The sequence below is a fragment of the Dromiciops gliroides genome, chromosome 4 (genome assembly GCF_019393635.1).
Source record: "Dromiciops gliroides isolate mDroGli1 chromosome 4, mDroGli1.pri, whole genome shotgun sequence".
Classification (NCBI taxonomy): domain Eukaryota; kingdom Metazoa; phylum Chordata; class Mammalia; order Microbiotheria; family Microbiotheriidae; genus Dromiciops; species Dromiciops gliroides.
Genome location: NC_057864.1, coordinates 367,796,015 through 367,814,865, shown reverse-complemented (window position 1 = coordinate 367,814,865; position 18,851 = coordinate 367,796,015). Strand labels below are relative to the sequence as shown.

The 18,851-nt window shown below is 39.8% G+C and overlaps 1 protein-coding gene across 1 annotated transcript in view; it reads right to left on the bottom strand.

Annotated features, from left to right (window-relative positions):
* Window positions 1-18,364, bottom strand: part of ENPP1 (ectonucleotide pyrophosphatase/phosphodiesterase 1) — a 108,211-nt gene extending 89,847 nt beyond the window's left edge. The window contains exon 1 of the mRNA XM_043963302.1: window positions 18,094-18,364. Coding sequence (XP_043819237.1) covers window positions 18,094-18,306 — 213 coding nt within the window. The 5' untranslated portion in view covers window positions 18,307-18,364. The remainder of the gene's footprint in view (window positions 1-18,093) is intronic.
* Between the last annotated feature and the right edge of the window lie 487 nt (window positions 18,365-18,851).

The following is an 18,851-nucleotide window of genomic DNA, read 5'->3' as shown; positions in this document are numbered from 1 at the left end:
CTATGTGATGGTGGTCAAGTCACTTAACTCTGATTGCCTCAAACATGTGGAAACATCTCCAGTCATCCTGACATATATCTTGCCACTGGACCCAGATGGCTCTGGAAGAGAAAGTGAGGCTGGTGACCTTACACAGCCCTCCCTCACTTAAATTCACTGCAAGTCATGACATTGCCTCCACATGTCATGATCCTCAGAACAAAAGAGAGACAACAACTGTCTAAACAATACATAAAAGCTTATTTACGAGGCGGAGCCAAGGTGGTAGAGGAAAGGCAGTGACTCACCTGAGCTCTCCTAAAAAAAACCCTCCAAATATCTTTCAATAATGCCATAAGACAATTCCCAGAGCAGCAGAACCCACAAAAGGACAGGATGAAATAATTTTCCAGCCAAAAATAACTTAGAAGGTTGGGAGGAGAGGTCTGTTGCACCCAGGTGAGAATGGAGCATAATCCAGCACTGGCAATGCCAGCATAGACCTAGTGCCAGAAAACCAGGAGCAGCGCTTGGGAGCCACTGAATCAACAGCTGCACTGGCTTCTCTGAAGCTCTGAGCCCACAGATGGTAAAGGGTAACTAGTGTGAGAAAATTATTAATAAGAGGGGCTTGGGGATTCCCAGTGAACCCCCACTGAGAGAGCCTGGCCTGACCTTTCTTAAGGCCAGCCCAGAGTCAGGAAGTTACCTCATTCAAAACCACACCCACTTGAAAGCCCTGTTACCACCAGAGAATCTGTTCTCTGGACTCTGACACCAGCACGACTATGCCAAACCACCCTCAAATCCAGTGAACCAATAGATTTGAATGATGCTAGCCAATTAGCTTTAAGCAGTGAGTAAAGGTCACCTCTTGTCCTTCTCTCAGAGAGCTTACACTCACTGATCTCCTTCTTAGCCTGGGAACACAGAAGGGGAGCAATGTGGCCCAGTTATCTCTCCCTTCTCTTTACTAGCTAGGCTTTTCTATCTTTCAAAGCCATGCGAGCTCTCTTTATTAATATCTAATATGCTTTAATAAGTGCTTAATGCTCCAAAACTGGTGCAGTAGCCTCTAAGTAACAAATATATGGTAAACCCCAGCTAATTTTCCCTAAATATGGGACATAAATAGGGCAACCATATATAATTTTACATGCCACACTAGGCAGAAGGAAATTACAGGGATCTCTTTTCTGGTACTGAGGTAGGACTCTGTTGTTTTGCTTATACTAGGATCCATGTTGTGGCCCTGGGCAGCAATCCCAGAGTGAGAAGGAGCACTAGCACACCAGAGCTTGCAGCCACAGTGGAACAGCATCCCTCATCACAGTTTCAAAGCAGAAAAAAATGCTTGTGCTCTCTCACAGACCAGAGCACAGGCCAGGAAAGTAGCAAATACACCTCTCTTTAGATCATACCACCTTTGAAAAACTGAAAACTTACAGGTTCCTAGAAGTATCTCTGAAAACAGGTGCCCAGAACCCTGGAAGCTTGGGATAGTGTACCCTCCACCCTGGAAGAAGATCCCTACTTTAACAAAGAGGTAAAAGTCAATAAAGAGGCTGGGAAAATGAGCAAACAGGAAAAAAAATCTGACCATATAAAATTACTATGGTGACAAAGAAGATCAACACACACTCACAAGACAATAACAAAGTCAAAGCTCCTACATCCAAAGTCTCTAAGAAATATGAATTGAGCTGTGTGACCCTGGGCAAGTCACTTAACCACAATTACCTCACCATGGAAGATCTCAAAAAGGATTTTGAAAATCAAGTAAGAGAGGTAGGGGAAAAATTGGGAAGAGAAATGAGAATGATGCTAGAAAATAATGGTAAAAAAGTCAACAGCTTGATAAAGGAGACACAAAAATTCACTGAAGGAAAAAAAATCCTTAAAAAGTAGAATTGGCCAAATGGAAAAGGAAGTACAAAAGCCCATTAAAGAAAATGATTACTTAAAAATTAGAATTGAGCAAACAGAAGCTAATGACTTTATGAGAAATCAAGAAACAGTGAGAGAAGAGAGAGAGAGAGAGAGAGAGAGAGAGAGAGAGAACAAGATTATGTGAAAATGTGAAATAACTCATTGGAAAAACAACTGATCTGGAAAATAGAGCCAGGAGATAGAATTTAAAATTCATTGTACTATGTGAAAACCATGATCAAAAAAAGAACTTACACATAATCTTTGAATAAATCATCAAGGAAAGCTGCCCTGATATTCTAGAACCAGAGGGTAAAATAGAAACTGAAAGAATCCACTGATCACCTTCTGAAAGAGATCTCAAAATGAATACTTCCAGGAACCTTATAGACAAGTTTCAGAGTTCCCAGGTCAAGGAGAAAATTCTGCAAGTATCCAGGAAGAAACAATACATGTAGCCACAGTCAGGAGAACACAAGATTTAACAGTTTCTACATTAAAGGATGGTAGGGCTTGGAATATGATATTCTAGAGGGCAAAACCACCAAGAATCATCCACCCAGCAAAACTGAGTATAATCCTTCAGGGGGAAAAACAGGCATTCAATGAAAGAGAGGATTTTCAGGCATTCTTGATGAAAAGACCTGAGCTGAATAGCAAATTTGACTTTCAAATACAAGATTCAAGAGAAACATAAAAAGGTAAACAGGAAAAGGAAATCATAAGGGATTTAATAAGGTTAAACTGTTTATATTCCTACATTTTTTACTACTAAGAACTTTCTTATTATTAGGGAAGCTAGGAGTATATATAGACAGAGGGTAGAAGTATGAGTTGAATATGAAGGGATGGTATCTTAAAAAAATAAAATTAAGGGGTGAAAAAGGAATGCACTGGGAGAAAGAAAAAGGGAGAGGTGGGATGAGGTAAATTATCTCATGTAAAAGAGGGAAGAAAAAGCTTTTACATTAGGGGAAGATGGGGGGATTCAAGGGGGAGTGACTGACCCTTACCCTCATCTAGATTGCCTCAAAGAGTGAATAATATACACACTTGATTGGACATAGAAATCATTCTTACCCTGCAGGAAAGTAGGAGGGGAAGGATACAAAAAGGAGGGGGGGGAGTAGAAGGGAGGTTATATTGAGGGAAGGAGTAGTCAGAAGTAAAACACTTTTGAGGAGAGACAGGGTAAAAGGAAAGAGAATAGAATAAATGCGGGTGGGGAATAGGATGGTGGGAAATACAGTTAGGAATAGTAACCATGGGGGAAAAAAAAGGTTTGAAGGAAGTTTCTCTGATAAAGGCATCATTTTTCAAACATATAGAGAACCAAGTAAGGTTTACAAAAAACAAGAGCCATTCCCCAATTAATAGATGACCAAAAGATATGACCAGTTTCCAGATGAAGTAATCAAAGCTATCTATAGCCTTATTTTTAAAATTTTCTAACTCACTTTACCTCCTACCTATTAGATTGGCTAATAGGAAAGAAGAGGAAAATGACAAATATTGGAGGGGATGTTAGGAAAATGAAACAATGCATTGTTGGTGGAGTTGTAAATTGTTTCAATCATTCTGTAGAGCGATTTGAAACACTGCCCAAAGGGCTATAAAATCATGCAAACTCGGGGGCAGCTAGGTGGTGCAGTGGATAAAGCACCAGTCCTGGATTCAGGAGGACCTGAGTTCAGATCTGGCCTCGGACACTTGACACTAGCTGTGTGACCCTGGGCAAGTCACTTAACCCTCATTGCCCCGCAGAAAACAAAAACATGCATACTCTTTGACTTGGTACTACCACTAAGTCTGCACCAAAAAGAGATAAAAAAGAAAAGAACCTATATGTATAAATACATTTATATCAGCTCTTTTCTGGTGGAGAAGAATTGGAAATTAAGGGGATGTCCATCAGTTGGGACAGGCTGAACACATTGTAGCATGTGATTATGATAGAATAATATTGTGCCATAAGAAATGATGAACAGGATGCTCTCAGAAGAACCTGAAAAGACATGAGCTGATACAAAGTGAAATGTACTGTGTACAAAGTAATAGCAATATTTTAAGATGATCACCTGTGAATGGCTTAGCTATTCTCAGCATTATAATGATCCAGGAGAATTCTGGAGGACTTATGGTGAAAAATGCCATCCATCCCCAGAGAAAGAACTGATGGTGTCTGAATACAGAATAAAGCATACTTTTTTTTTCTACTTTATTTTTCTTGAGGTTTTTTAATCTATATTTTCTTTCACAAGATGACTAGTCTGGAAGCAAATGTTTTACATGATTACACATGTATAATCTATATTGAATTGCTTGCCTTCTCAAGGCGGGAGGGAGGAAGGGAGAGAATTTGGAACTCAAAAATTTTAAACGAATGTTAAAAATTGTTTTTACATGTAACCAGGGAAAAACAAATTACAAATAGAATTTTTAAAGCTTTTTTAAAAGCTTATTTAGATCCACAAGAGAGGTAAAAGAAGAAGAAAAAGTATATTACTTCTTCCTCAGGGGTGCCCATCCCCATTCCACTCTTAGAAGAAGGGAATACAGAAGCTGGATTAAAAAGAATTACAAGTCTCCTCCAAAACTTTGCTCCTACATGGTTGTTCTTGTCTCAACAGTTGCCACGTTTTAATTTTTTTTTTAATTCCTTATTTCTGTCCAACTCTAAATCAAAGCAGAAAAGCAAAAGGTGGAAAGAACATTGTGTTCAGTTAATTCAGGCAATTGATTCCAACTCACTTTTTTCTAAATTCACCTTTTAAAACACAGTTAGTATGCCACTTTAAATTTAATCAAGAAGTATGCTTTGTGGAAACAGCCAATAAAAACACAACTGGAAGAAGTTTTATGCAATAGGTGATGAGTTCTGGGTAGGGCTTAAGTGGGAAGGTATTTTCATTCACAACTATAGACATGTACATGAGATTTGGATGGGAGTTTCTTAATGAAATACAACAGTAAGTTCAAAAAGAAAAGAAAGCAATGTAAATATCTTTGACTATGTATAGTCCTAAACTTATTTGATTAAATCTGTAAACACATTTAAATAAGGCATCTAAAAGTCTGATATAGGAAGAGTCTTTGAAAATTTGCCTTTGAATTTAACAAAATATTTGATTGATTGTATCATTCATTATTTACTAAACATCTTTTAAGTTAAATGCAAAACAACAATGCTACCTAGCCATGAAATGGAACACAAATGCAGTCTAAGATATCATCCATGCCCTCAGAGAGCAAGTCCAGTAGGAAATAAGAGGCATACACGTTGTGAAATAGTTGTGTTACCATTCAAAGTAGTCTTTGATTAGGTGCCAAAGGTAATAGGGTTTACTGGCTATATAAAGTTCCCAAAATTGAGGGCTAGAAGGGCCAAAGCAGGACTCCCTGGGGGGGAAATGTACACACAACAAGATATACTTTTAAGTTTGACCATCGTCATTAATTTTTCTTCATCACTTTCTTAAGTCTAGACCATCAAAAAAAATAATAAGTTAAGCTCTAATTTGTAGCATTTGCCTATTTCTGATGTATAAAAACTCACACTGAAAATTTCACAGGAAGCTCTCGTGAGTTTGTAGGAGCTGACTCCAGCTTACCACTGAGTTAAGGAAAGGATATAAAGTAAGAGCTGGGCTCTAAATTGAGGGAGAGACAGACAGACAGACAGACAGAAATACAGAGACAGAGATTGGAAGAGTAGAAAAGAAAAGCAGAATCATTCTAGGCCAGAGAACATGAATGAAGTATATTTAGAGAGAATTAAGTACATTTTGGAGAAAGGCCTGATATGATTAATTGCTAGAATGGCAGGAAACAAAAGTTGGAAAAAGAGATTGGGATTGGACTCCAGAGGACCTTAAATGCCTAGATCTTTGGAGTTTAATGTGTAGGTAATTAAAAGTTGCTAGAGGTTTCTAAGCAGGGGAAAGATGGTTAAAATATTTGAGATTACAATAGGTTTGGACCTAGAATGAGGTTAGTGAGTGAAGAAAAGAAAGTAGGGAAAGAGTTAGAGGACTTGATCGTGATTGAGCGTTATCTGATGCTCCTTACCAATACTCAATGAGCATTAAGATGCTCATTGACCATAAACAAATCATAACCTCCCTGGGCCTTAATTTTGCCTGAAAAATGATGGAATTAGACTAAATAGACTCTTAGGTCCCTTTCAGTTCTAAATCTATGATCCCATGCTTACAAGAAACATGTCCAAATTAGATTCACAAAAGTTTGGGGACTGCTGGATCAGGGTAATAGAAAGGAAATGTCAATGATCTTGGACAATAAGCTCTATGAGCCTCAATTTTCTCATCTGTAGAATAGGTATAAAAGAAGTATTTACAGCTAGAAATTTTACCAGGTGAACATTAGGAGAAAGACCACTGCATTCATTGGTAATAAACAAGTTAATAAGAGGGATGGATTTGGACAGGAAAGAGAAGGAGTTTTGTTTTAGACATTTTGAATTTGAGATGCCTATGGAGCATCCAGTACAAAATGTCCATTAGATAGTTGGTGATGTGGGATGGATCTCAGGAAACTAAGGCTGAGTATTAGATCTGATAATCATCTGAAGAGATGAAAATTGAACCCATGGGAGCAGAAAAGATTACCAAGGGAGAGATTATAAAGGGAAAAGAGAAAACAGCCTAGGACTGAACTATGTGGTACAATCATAGTGAGAATGACATAGGTGAAGAGCCAAGGAGACTGAGAAACAACAGTCAGACAAATAGGAGATGAACCAAGAAAACTGAGTCACAAAAACCCAGAGAGAGGTTATGTAGGAAGAAAAAATGGTCAATATCGTCAAATGTTGCAGAGAGGTCAAGAAGGATAAGGATTGAGGAAAAAGCCCTTAGATTTGTCAGTGAAGAGATCATTGGTATCTTTGGAAAATAAAGTTTCAGTTGAATGATGAGGTCAAAAGCTGATTTATAGAAAGAAGGTTTAGAAAAGAATGAGAGAAGAAGAAATATAGGTACTAAATAAAGATGTTTTTGGTTTTTTTCAGGTGGGAAAGATATAGAATCATAGCTGGTGGGAATGGAAGCACCTAGTATGGATTTTTTTAAGTATGGGGAATACTTGGGTGTGTTTATAGACAACAAGGAAAAAAACTAGGTACTGGGTGACTGATGATTGGAGACAGTAGAGATGACAGTGGAAGCAATCTGCTGGAGAAGATGGACAGAGGATCAAGTGCATATATAGCCTGACTTTGGCAAGGTACTCAAGATTTGGGGGCAGAAGACCAGGGTTTCAACCCCACTCTGTTATCTACTACCTATGTAATGTTGGGTCCCAATTTCCTCATCTTTATTTATTTATTTGTTTGTTTGTTTATTTGTAGGGCAATGAGGCTTAAGTTACTTGCCCAGGGTCACACAGCTAGTAAGTGGAGGCCAGATTTGAACTCAGGTCCTCCTGAATACAGGGGCCAGTGTTTTATCTACTGTGACACCTAGCTGCCCCCTTTTCCTCATCTTTAAAATGAACAGAGTGGGCTGGAAGACTTCAAAATGTTCTTGCAGCTCTAAAATTACTATTCTACGGAGTTTTTCTCCCCTTTGTAAAGTAAATAATGAAATGTACTTTTCAAATCAAAACCACAAAATGTTACAGATAGAAAGGGCCCAAGTGATATATGTTCTAACCCCTGAATTTTTCAGATGAAGAAAATGAAGTCTAAAAAGGTAAAAAACTTGCCCAAGGTCACATAACCAATAAGTGATAGATGAACATGAATTTTCCATCTCGCATTCTAATATTTTTTCCACCACACAAAAGAACTCAATTTAACAATTTAAAAAAAATCTATAATTATAATATTTTAGGATTACAAGATTTTAGACATGAAAGGGACCTTAGAGGTTTTTGAAGCCACTGTCATGAGTTCCCATCTTCCCTGTCCTTTCAAACCTTTCTCTGTATTTACCATCTTCTTTCATGCCACTCATAATAGAAATGGTGGCTCCTTTTTAAAAGGTCTTTACTTTTTTACCTCAAACTGACTCCCATTCTGTGTCTTTTGGGAACCTTTCATATTATTCACCCATTATCTTCAATATCTCTATCCATTGGATCTTTCTCTGGTACCTACAAAACATGATTAGGTCTTCATTACTATAAAAACCAACACTTTCACTTGACTTTGAAATCTACTCTGTGTCATCCTATTTCCCCCTTTCCTTTCACTGATGAACTGTTGATCTCTTGATTGCTAAATCAAATTATTTTGGGGAATGACTAAACAAGCTATAGCATATGAATATAGTGGAATATTATTACACTAAAAGAAATATAGAAAAGCACAATTTTGGAGAAACTGGGGAAGATATTTTTATTGACCAATGCAGAGTGAAGTGAGAAAAATCTAGAGAACAATTTATACAATGACAAGATTCTAAAGAAAAAACAATTTGGGGGGGCAGCTAGGTGGCACAGTAGATAAAGCACCAGCCCTAGATTCAGGAGGACCTGAGTTCAAATCTAACCTCAGACACTTGACACTTACTAGCTGTGTGACCTTGGGCAAGTCACTTAACCCTCATTGCCCCCACACACAAAAAAAGAAAGAAAAGAAAAGAAAAAAAGGAGAAAAAAAACTTCCAAGAATTTTAAAAGTTTGATTAATGCAATCATCAACCATATTTTGAAAGGAGGGATAATGAAGTATACTACTCTTCTGACAGAGAGGTCATAATCTCAAGAGGTGAAATAAGATATTCTTTTTTTTTTTTTTTTGCAGGGCCATGAGGGTTAAGTGACTTGCCCAGGGTCACACAGCTAGTGTCAAGTGTCTGAGGCCAGATTTGAACTCAGGTACTCCTGAATCCAGGACCGGTGCTTTATCCACTGTGCTACCTAGCTGCCCCAAGATACTCATTTTCATATGTAACCAATTTGGTGATTTGTTTTTCTTGATTATGCACATGTATTTAGAAGAGGTTTTTTTCTTTTTTTTCTATGGGGAGAAGGGAAAAGGAGGATTGATAGCTGTCTTCAAGTATTTGAAAACTATCACGTGAATGAGGAATTATACTTACCCTCTGAAGACAGAACTAAAAGCAATATGTAGAAGCTGCAGAAAAGCAGATGCGGGCTTGATAGAAGTCAAAACATTCTAACAATTAGAGCTGTCCAGACTGTTCAGATTTGAACAAGCTGTGATGATAGCAGATTCCTTTTCACTACAGACTTATAGTGGTTGTCCTTTATTCTCGAAGAGAACCAAAATTGTATCACTATGTTGGAGTCAAGGTACAGTGTGTTACACTGTGGCTGATCAAAACAATATGACCTCAGAAGGTTTTACCTCAGCTTGGGCACAAATAGTCCACGTAAACATTTGGAATGAATATGTCTCTACATTTGAGCATCTCACATCTCTTTTAAGTTACTGCAATTTTTCTTTGCACAGCTCCTTCTTTGTTTGTCATACTAGGCAGTCCTTTGCCCATGTCTCACAATTGATTCAAAAGTTCTTCAGAGAGACCTTGAGAGTGTCCTTGTATTGCTTCTTCTGACCACTATGTGAGCGCTTACCCTGTGTGAGTTCTCTGTAAAACAGTCTTGTAGCCAAGCACACATTTGGCATTCAAACAACATGGCCAGCTCATGGGAGTTGAACCCTCTGCAGTAGAGTTTGAATGCTTGGCAGTATAGCTTGAGAAAGGACCTTGGAAACTGAAACACCTGGGACCCTCTGAAGCTTGGGACAGTGTAGCTTGGAAGTAGGCCCCACTGTAAGATGGAGTTAAAAGTCAAGTAAAAGAAGGCAAGATGAGCAAGCAAAGAAAGTTAAGAACTATTGAAAGTTTCTTTAGAGACGAGGAAGATCGAGGTGAACCCTCAGAAGAGGATAACAACCTCAGGGCCCCTACATCCAAAGCTTCCAAGAAAAATATGAATTGATCTCAGGTGATGGAAGCACTCAAAAGGGACTTTGAAGAGAAAGTAGGAGAGATAGAAGGAAGATTTAGAGAGGTGAAGGGAAGAATGGAAAGAGAAATGAGAGTGATGCAGGAGAGTCATGAGAAAAAAGTCAACAGCTTAAAAAGCGAAATGGAAAAGGAGATACAAAAGCTCTCTGAAGAAAATCATTGCCTAAGAATTAAGATTGAACAAATGGAAGCTAGTGACTTTATGAGAAACCAAGACACAGTAAAGCAAATCCAAATGAATAAAAACAAACAAACAAACAAACAAAAAACCACAGCGGGCAATATAAAATATCTCCTTGGAAAACAGCTGACATGTAAAATAAACCCAGGAGAGATCATTTGAAAGTCATTGGACTACCTGAAAACCATGACCAAAATAAGAGTTTAGATAGCATCTTCCAAGAGATTATCAAGGAAAATTGCTCTGATATTCTAGAAGCAGAAGTTAAAATAGAAATTGAAAGAATCCATCAATCACCTCTTGAAAGAGATCCCAAAAGGAAAACCTGTAGGAATATTATAGCCAAATTCCAGGGCTCCCAGGTCAAGGAGAAAATATTACAAGAAGCTGGAAAAAAGGAATTAAAGTACTGTGGAGCTACAATAAGGATAAAACAAGATCTAGCAGCATCTACATTAAAGGACCAGAGGGCATGGAATATGATATTCCAAAGGGCAAAGGAACTAGGACCATAGCCATGAATCATGTACCTGACAAAACTGATTGTAATCTTTCAGAGAAAAAATGGGACTTCAATGAAAAAGAGGACTTTCAGGCATTTGTGATGAAAAGACCTGAAGTGAATAGAAAATTTGACTTTCAAATACAAGACCCAAGAGAAGCATAAAAAGGTAAACAGGAAAAAGAAATCGTGAGGGATATTAAAAGATTAAACTGTTTACATTCCTACATGGGAAGATGATACATCTAACTCATAAGAACTTTCTCAGTATTAGGGTAGCTGAAAGGAATACACTTAGACAGAGGACACAGGTCTGAACTGAATATGAAGGGATGATATCTGTAAAGCATTTATTTTTTGTTTATCCTTGTTCTTTGTGGGGCAAGCAGGGTGGGTTGTCTTCTGTCTGGGGCTGAGTTTGGGTTTGGGGCTTCCTGGGTCTAAGGCTGGTGCTTTGTTCACTGTGCCACCTAGCTAACCCATGATGACATCTTTAAAATAGGGTTGAGGGGTAGGAGTAATGCACTGGGGAAGGGGAAGGGGAGAGGTAGACTGGGGAGAGGTAGCTCACATGAAGGAAACAAGAAAAAAGCTTACGGAGGGGAGGGGAAGAGGGAGAAGGAGTCGGGGAGTGAGTGAAACACTATCATCAGAATTGGCTCAGAGAGGGAATAACATACATACTCAAGTGGGTATAGTAATATAATTTTGCCCTGAGGGAAAGTGGGAGGGGAAGGAGATAAGGGGAAGAGGGGGAGAAGAGGGGGAGGAGGGAAGGGAAGATTGGGGGAGGGAGCAGTAGAAAGCAAAACACTTTCAAGGAAGGTGAAGATGTTCTGCATAACTGCACATGTATGACATATTGAATTGGTTGATTTCATAGGGAGGGTTGAGGAGGTAGGGAGGAAGAAAAATTTAGAACACGAAATTAACTCAAATTAACTCAAAGACCTTAACCTCATAAGAGTGGACTCAAGGAGGGAATAACATACACATGAAATTGGGAGGAGTAATCTATTTAACCCTATAGGAAAGTAGGATAGGGGAAGAGGATAAGGAGGGAAGGGTGAAAGAAGGAAGGACAAAGCAGGGGAGGGGGAAGTCAGAAATAAAATACTTTTGAGGAGGAATAGGGTAAAAGAATATAGAAAATAAAGCATATCATGGGAAGGGAATAGGATGGAGGGAAATAGTTATGACGATTGACTATAATGGCAAAACGTATGATACCTACTTTGCTGAACTATTGTGAAGAAATTTCTTTGTCAAGTTTAAGGTACTATATAAAAGTTATGATGAACAGGATGCTATCAGAAAAACCTGGAAAGACCTACATGAACTGAAGCAAAGTGAAATGTAACTGTATACAAAATAACAGCAATAGTGTAAGATGATCTGCTGAGAAGCATGTGATTATTTTCAGCTAGGTAATAATCCAATATAACCCTGAAGGACTTATGAAAATTGCAGTCCATCTACAGAGAAAGCACTGATGGTATCTGAAAACAAATTGAAACACATTTTTTTTTGACAATTCCTCAGTCTGAAGTTTTGTTTTTATCTGTTTTCTCTCCCAACCTAGCTAATGTGGAGATGTTTTCCATGACTAATTGCTTGAGTTCTTGGGGTGGGGGTGGGAAGGAAAGGAGGAAAAGAAGCTGGAACACATAGTTTTTAAAAATTGATGTCAAAATGTGTTTTTACATGTAATTTGGAAAATAAAATTCTAAACAGAGAAGAAAAAGAGAGAAAGGACCTCAGTGAAAAGTACTTTATCTTGCCAGGTAATCTTCAGACTCTTCCTAAGTCAATTAAAATGGAACCAATTCAGTTTCCTGGCATGTCACTCGTAAAATGTCCAGGTTTCACAGGCATATAACAATAAGGTCAGCATAATAGGTCTATAGACATTCAGTTTGGTAGGTGGTCTAACACCTCTTCTCTCATGCACTTTCCTAAGGAGGCTCCCAAACAATGAGCTAGCTCTGGCAATGCATGCATCAACAGGCTTATAAACAAAAGCTGGATGAACATTTGTTGTAGATGTGATGGAAGGAATACTTGAACTAGATTGGTTTCAAAGGAACTTGCCAACTCTGAGATCCTATGATCTTTGCCTTTTGGAATCTTTCAAGGGTCAGGTGCCAACCCTTCCCTGGTCCTCCCCAAATTAAAGGTTTTTTCACCCTTTAAATATTCTAAGAGAACTTTGCCCTATAACTGGTATATCTGAAGCTATCTTGCTTGAATTTCTTCCTATCACCTCCTCTACCTCTCAAACTTTCTCAACATCATCACCTTCTCTCTTACGTTATTTTTGTCACAGGAGGATATTCTTACTTACTAAAGCAAACCCTAAGACCCCTTTCTGACTCCCTAATCCTATTCTCTTCCACCTTCTCAAGAATCTTGCTCTAACACTCATCATCTATCTCTCCCTTGGCATCAGTTCCTTCCTGTTCTCTTACAAACATCCTCAGGTTTCTATAGTTATGGAAAAAAAGAAAAAATACTCCAGTATCCACTTACCTTTCTTTCCCAACAAGCTGCTATTCTCTCTCTCCCTTACCCAATGCTATTTTTTTTATTTTAAAAAAGTTATCTCTGCCTGATATCTTTTCTTCATCGCTATTTAAAACCCTTATAATCAGGTCTCTACCACTCTACATCTCTAAAGTGATTTCCAAAGCATGAAATTCAGTAGTCATTTTTCAGTTATCATCATCCTTGACCTCTCCAAAGTTTTTTTTTTTAAGACTTTAATTTTAGGGACAGCTGGGTGGCACAGTGGATAGAGCACTGACCCTGGATTCAGGAGGACCTGAGTTCAAATCCAACCTCAGACACTTAACAATTACTAGCTATGTTACCCTAGGCAAGTCACTTAAACCCAATTGCCTCACCAAAAAAAAAAAAAAGACTAATTTTGTGTTTAACAGCATGAACATTTTCCTAAACATAAAGGGTTTCAGTAAACCCTTCCCAATGACTTCTCTCTCTCTCTCCTCTCTCCTCTCTCCTCTCCTTTCTGTTTGTCCTGAATCCTCTTTTCTTCTCTCTATATACTCTCCCTTTCACAACCTCATTGATTTCCATGGCTTCAACTATTCCCCTTTAAGAAAATAGCTCCAAAAACTATCTCTTTTATCCTGACCTCCCTTCTGAGCTTCAGATTCTTATTTCTTTTTTTTTCTTTCTTTCTTTCTTTTGGTGAGGCAATTGGGGTTAAGTGACTTGCCCAGAGTCACACAGCCAGTAGGTTTCAAATGTCTGAAGCCAAATTTGAACTCAGGTCCTCCTGAATCCAGGGCCAGTGCTTTATCCACTGTACCATCTAGCTGCCCCAGGATTCTTATTTCTAACAATACCTAATACCTCTCCATCCTGAGGTCATACCAATATCTCAATTTCAACATGTTCAAAAATGAGTTTCAGTATCTTCCCCCACATAAACCCCTTACTTCTTCTGACTTCATTATTTCTGTTTATGGCAAATCCATTCACCTTGTTTCCTGTGTTCAGAATGTTGGCATTATCTTTGATTCTTCCATCTTCCTCACCTCTCACCTGTTATCAGGTCCTGTCAATTCTACCTTCTCATTATTGCTCACATCTATCCCACTTCCCTTCTCTCTAGTCCCATTGGCTCTAACCTAATAGAGACTTTTATTGCTACCAGCCCTGAAATACTGCAGTGGATTAATTACAGAACATCCCATCTCCATCTCTCACTTCATACCTGTATATCCTTATTAGAATAATCTTCCTTATGCGTGAACATCGGAATTGTCTTATTCCTTTGCTCAGAAATTTTCAGTAGCTCCCTGTGGTTTACTGAGGAAATTTCAAACTCCCCTGCCTGGAATTTAATATCTTCCACAATATGGTGCCACCAGATTTTTCCAAACCTATCTCACAGATTCAGAGTTAGAAAGGGCATTGGGAAAAAATTTTTTAATTGGGGGGGGGGGGGCAGCTAGATGGTGCAGTGGATAAAGTACCAACCCAGGATTCAGGAGGACATGAGTTCAAATCCGACCTCAGACACTTGACAAGAGCTGTGTGATCCTGGGCAAGTCACTTAAGTCTCATTGCCCCAACAAAACAAAACAAAAAAAAAAGGAGAAAAAAAAAAGAAAAAGAAGGGCATATGGGGGGTGGGGGCAGCTACGTGGCACAGTAAATAAAGCACTGGCCCTGGATTCAAGAGGAACTGAGTTCAAATCTGCCATTAGACACTTGACACTTTACTAGCTGTGTGACCCTGGATCACTTAACCCTCATTGCCCCACAATAAATAAATAAGTAAATAAACAAAAAAATAAATGAATGAATGAATAAGTGAATGAATGGATGAATAGATAAATAAATAAATGAAAGAAAAAATAGAAAGGGCATTGGAGACTATCTAGTCAAGAATGCATCACCAAGAATCCTCTCAATGACATCACCAACAAGTGGTCATCCAGCCTCTATTGTAGAGTAGGGGCTGAGGAACTATGTCCAAAGGCAAACCATAGAACTATTGGGTAGCTTGTGTTAGGAAGGTGTTTGTAGAACTTTTTCCCCTTACATTCACCCTAAATCTGTCTCTCTCACCCATTGCCACGATTTAAACTGTCAAATTCCTTTTCCACCTGGCATTCCTTCCCACTCTGCCCCCTAATCCAATATAACAAGTATTTATAACAAGTACCTACTCTGCATAAGGCACTGAAAATTCAAACATAAAATAAAAAAACAGTCCCTGACCTCTAGCAGCTTACAGGATAAATGTTAATAGTTTCTTCAATCCATTCTTATATGACATTGTCACCCAACATTTTATTATCTGTCTCCCTCTTCATAATACTCCCTTCCATATGTTCTGTATTCTAACCAAACTGGACTACTGCTACTCTTTTCCCACTCACTGGGTTCTCATATTTCCAGGCCTTAACTTACATTGTTCTATGCTTCTGCAATGTCCTCCCTTCCCTTCTTCTCTGGGGAATTACAGTAATTTATCTATTTTTTAAAGTCTAACTAAATTGTCACTGCCTCCTTAAAGCCTTCTTGGATTCTTCTCCTGTAAGAAGACCCAGCATAGCACTTTGTTTTGTAACTCTCATAAGATCATAGCTCTAGAACTGGAAGGTACCTCACAGGATGACTAGAACAAATTTTACAAATGATGTGAATGAAGCCTATCACAAAGCCAAACAGGTAGGAAGCATCAGAGGCACAATTTAGACTCAGGTCTTCTGACTCCAGAGGCAGTATTCTTTTCTCCATTCCACATTTCCTCCCTAATGCATTTATAATGTAGCATAAACAGAAAGAAAGTAGCTTTGACAAAAATAAAAATGAAAAATAATATAACCTAGAGTTAAGTGCATATAGGTGCAGCTAAATAGCATAGTTGGATTGAGCTCCAGTCCTGAAGTCAGGAAGACCTGAGTTCAAATCCTTCCTCAGACACTGGCTGTGTGACCCTGAGCAAGTCATTTAGCCTTGTTTGCCTCACTTTCCTCATCTGTAAAATGAGCTGGAGAAGGAAATGGCAACCACTCCAGTATCTTTGCCAAGGACACCCCAAAAGGGATCACAAAAAGTCAGACACAACTCTTTTTTTTTTTTGCAGGGCAATGGGGGTTAAGTGACTTGCCCAGGGTCACACAGCTAGTAAGTGTTAAGTGTCTGAGGCTGGATTTGAACTCAGGTACTCCTGAATCCAGGGTCAGAGCTTTAACCACTGCACCATCTAACTGCCCCCCAGACACAACTCTTGAATAACAAATAAGTGAGCATACTATAGAAGTCATAAAACTATCAATGTAATATCCCTGATTCTTATAATGTGTGAACACTGACTTGCATATTGAATGAAAATGGAAATTCCTAAACTCTGACCAATAAGATATGGCAATGGGACTTTCTGAAATTCATGATTACATTTTCAAAAACCTATCTTAAATCTTATCTCAAGCCATTATGACTGTAATGACTTCAGGTCCCAACAGGCATTATAATTCCAGTGACCTGGTATCCCTACACCTTTGTTCACCCAAAGGACATAAAAAGAAGAGAAAGGCCAAAACCATATCCAGTACTAAAGCTGCAAAATACTTTCCCTGTTGTGTTTACTTTCTAGAAAAGCCTTTCTAGGCTTACTGAAGACAATTTAACTCCAAGGTGGTAGCGTTCTTTTAAATTATTTTTTAAAGTCTTCACAACTCATCCTCTTAAAAAAAAAACAACTCATGCAAGTCATAAAGAATATTTAAAATACAGGGGGCAACTAGGTGGCACAGTGGATAAAGCACCCGCCCTGGATTCAGGATAACCTGAATTCAAATCTGACTTCAAACACTTGACAATTACTAGCTGTGTGACCCTGGGCAAGTCACTTAACCCTAATTGCCCCGCCCCCAAAAATATTTAAAATGCTGCTAGAGAATTTTGGTGAACAGCCATTAAATTTATTCAAAAAAAGTTGAACTCTGAAAGATTTACATCAATATATTAATGATACATTATATAATATACTTATGAGAAAGTCAACATGATAGATCAGAGAACTGGCTTTGGCATAACCAAGACCTAGTTTCAAGTCTCACCTCTCTTCCACTTTTCCACCTCTCCCACCCTGCCACCTTGTCAGTGTGACCCTTAACTTCTCAGTGATCCAAGTAATCCTAAAACTCTAAATTGAAAAGCAGTTGTTGCTCTGCCTAGGTAGGAGTCTCCTAAATCTAGAGCTCCCTGCAGTAAAGAAATCACAGGTCCAGTGTTTTGTTTTGTTTTTTAACGATATTATTATTATTATTATTATTTTTAGTGAGGCAATTGGGGTTAAGTGACTTGCCCAGAGTCACACAGCTAGTAAGTGTTAAGTGTCTGAGGCCGGATTTGAACTCAGGTACTCCTGACTCCAGGGCCGGTGCTCTATCCACTGCGCCACCTAGCTGCCCCTAACGATATTATTAAAATTGCTAGAATCACATGTTAATAGAGGTGATACATGATATGATTATTCTGTGTAATTATTAACATGGTGATGATAATTATAGTAAACCTCCAAGTTTCAAGCACTCCAGTTGTAGTGAGCAGGACAGCCACTCACATTGCTGTTGCCTCTCCAGTCTGTCTGTCGGTCTATGTGTCTTGTCATTCTGTCGGACTGTCAGTCTACCTGCCTGCCTGTCTTGTCAGCGTGTCTTTCAGTCAGTTTGTCTGTCAGTCAATCTTCTCAGTCTGTCAGTCCGTTTGTCTTTTTGTCAGTGTGTCAGTCTGCCTGTCTACCTGTCTGTCTTGTCAGTCTGTCTGACTGCCTGTCTGGCAGTCTGTCGGCCAGCCTGCCTGCCTGCCCACAGTCTGCCCGGGAGCCAGGTGGTCAGATCACACGGTCCGTGCAGGGCTAGAGCAGAGCCCTTTCCAAGCAGGCACTGCGGGCCTGGCACTGGCCCCGGGCGGGGGCGGAGAAAAGGCGGCACCTGCTCCGAGAGTCCTGGGGCGGGCCCCTGGGGCGGCCCCTGGAAGGTCCGAAGGACCTCACTCACCAAGGAGAGCACTTTGTAGGTGTTGGGATCCTTGGCTTTGTGCGCCCGCGCGCCTTTCTCCAGCTGCTGCTCGTCCCCCACGTCCAGGGAAGCCAGCATGTTCACGGCTGCCTGCGGGTCCCCGGCAGCGTCCCCGTAGCCCTGCTCCTTGCCCGTCCCCGCGCGGCTCTCTTTGGTGCCCCGGTGGCTGCCGCTGCAGCCGTCCTTCTCCATGGTTGGCTCAGGCTTTCCGCTTCTCAGGCTCCTCTGCCGGCTGGCTTGCTTTAATAGAGTCACAGAGGGCGGCCTGGCCCCGGGGACTCCGCCCCCCTCCTTCAGCCTGCCTCCTCTCAGACCCTTGGCTTTTTTCCCCTAGCCAATAATGTAGAATGTGAGGGGGAGAGCGGCCCAACGCCCCGGATTATTTGGCTTCCTGTCTGATTTCGGGCATTCTGGCTGTTGGGTTATTTTGGGTGTTTTACGTGTGTGTCTCTTTAACTTCCCCCAAAGCCTTTCCCCTCACCCCACCCTGGGCACCATCTGAAGACTTGCAGGAATCGCCCTGCTTGGTACCTTAGTATTGCCTGAATTGCATAGTGTGGTCTGCAGAGGGCATGAGATCATGTGGCCCCAAAATAGTGCAGGAGAAGGAGGATGGATAGATGCTGTTTATAAGAGAACAGAACAAGTCCGGGACTCTCCTGTGTGACTTTGTAGGCAAACGGGAACGGGTAGCAAGGGAGCCGGTCTCCCTCCCTCCTCTTTTTCTCCCTCGTAAA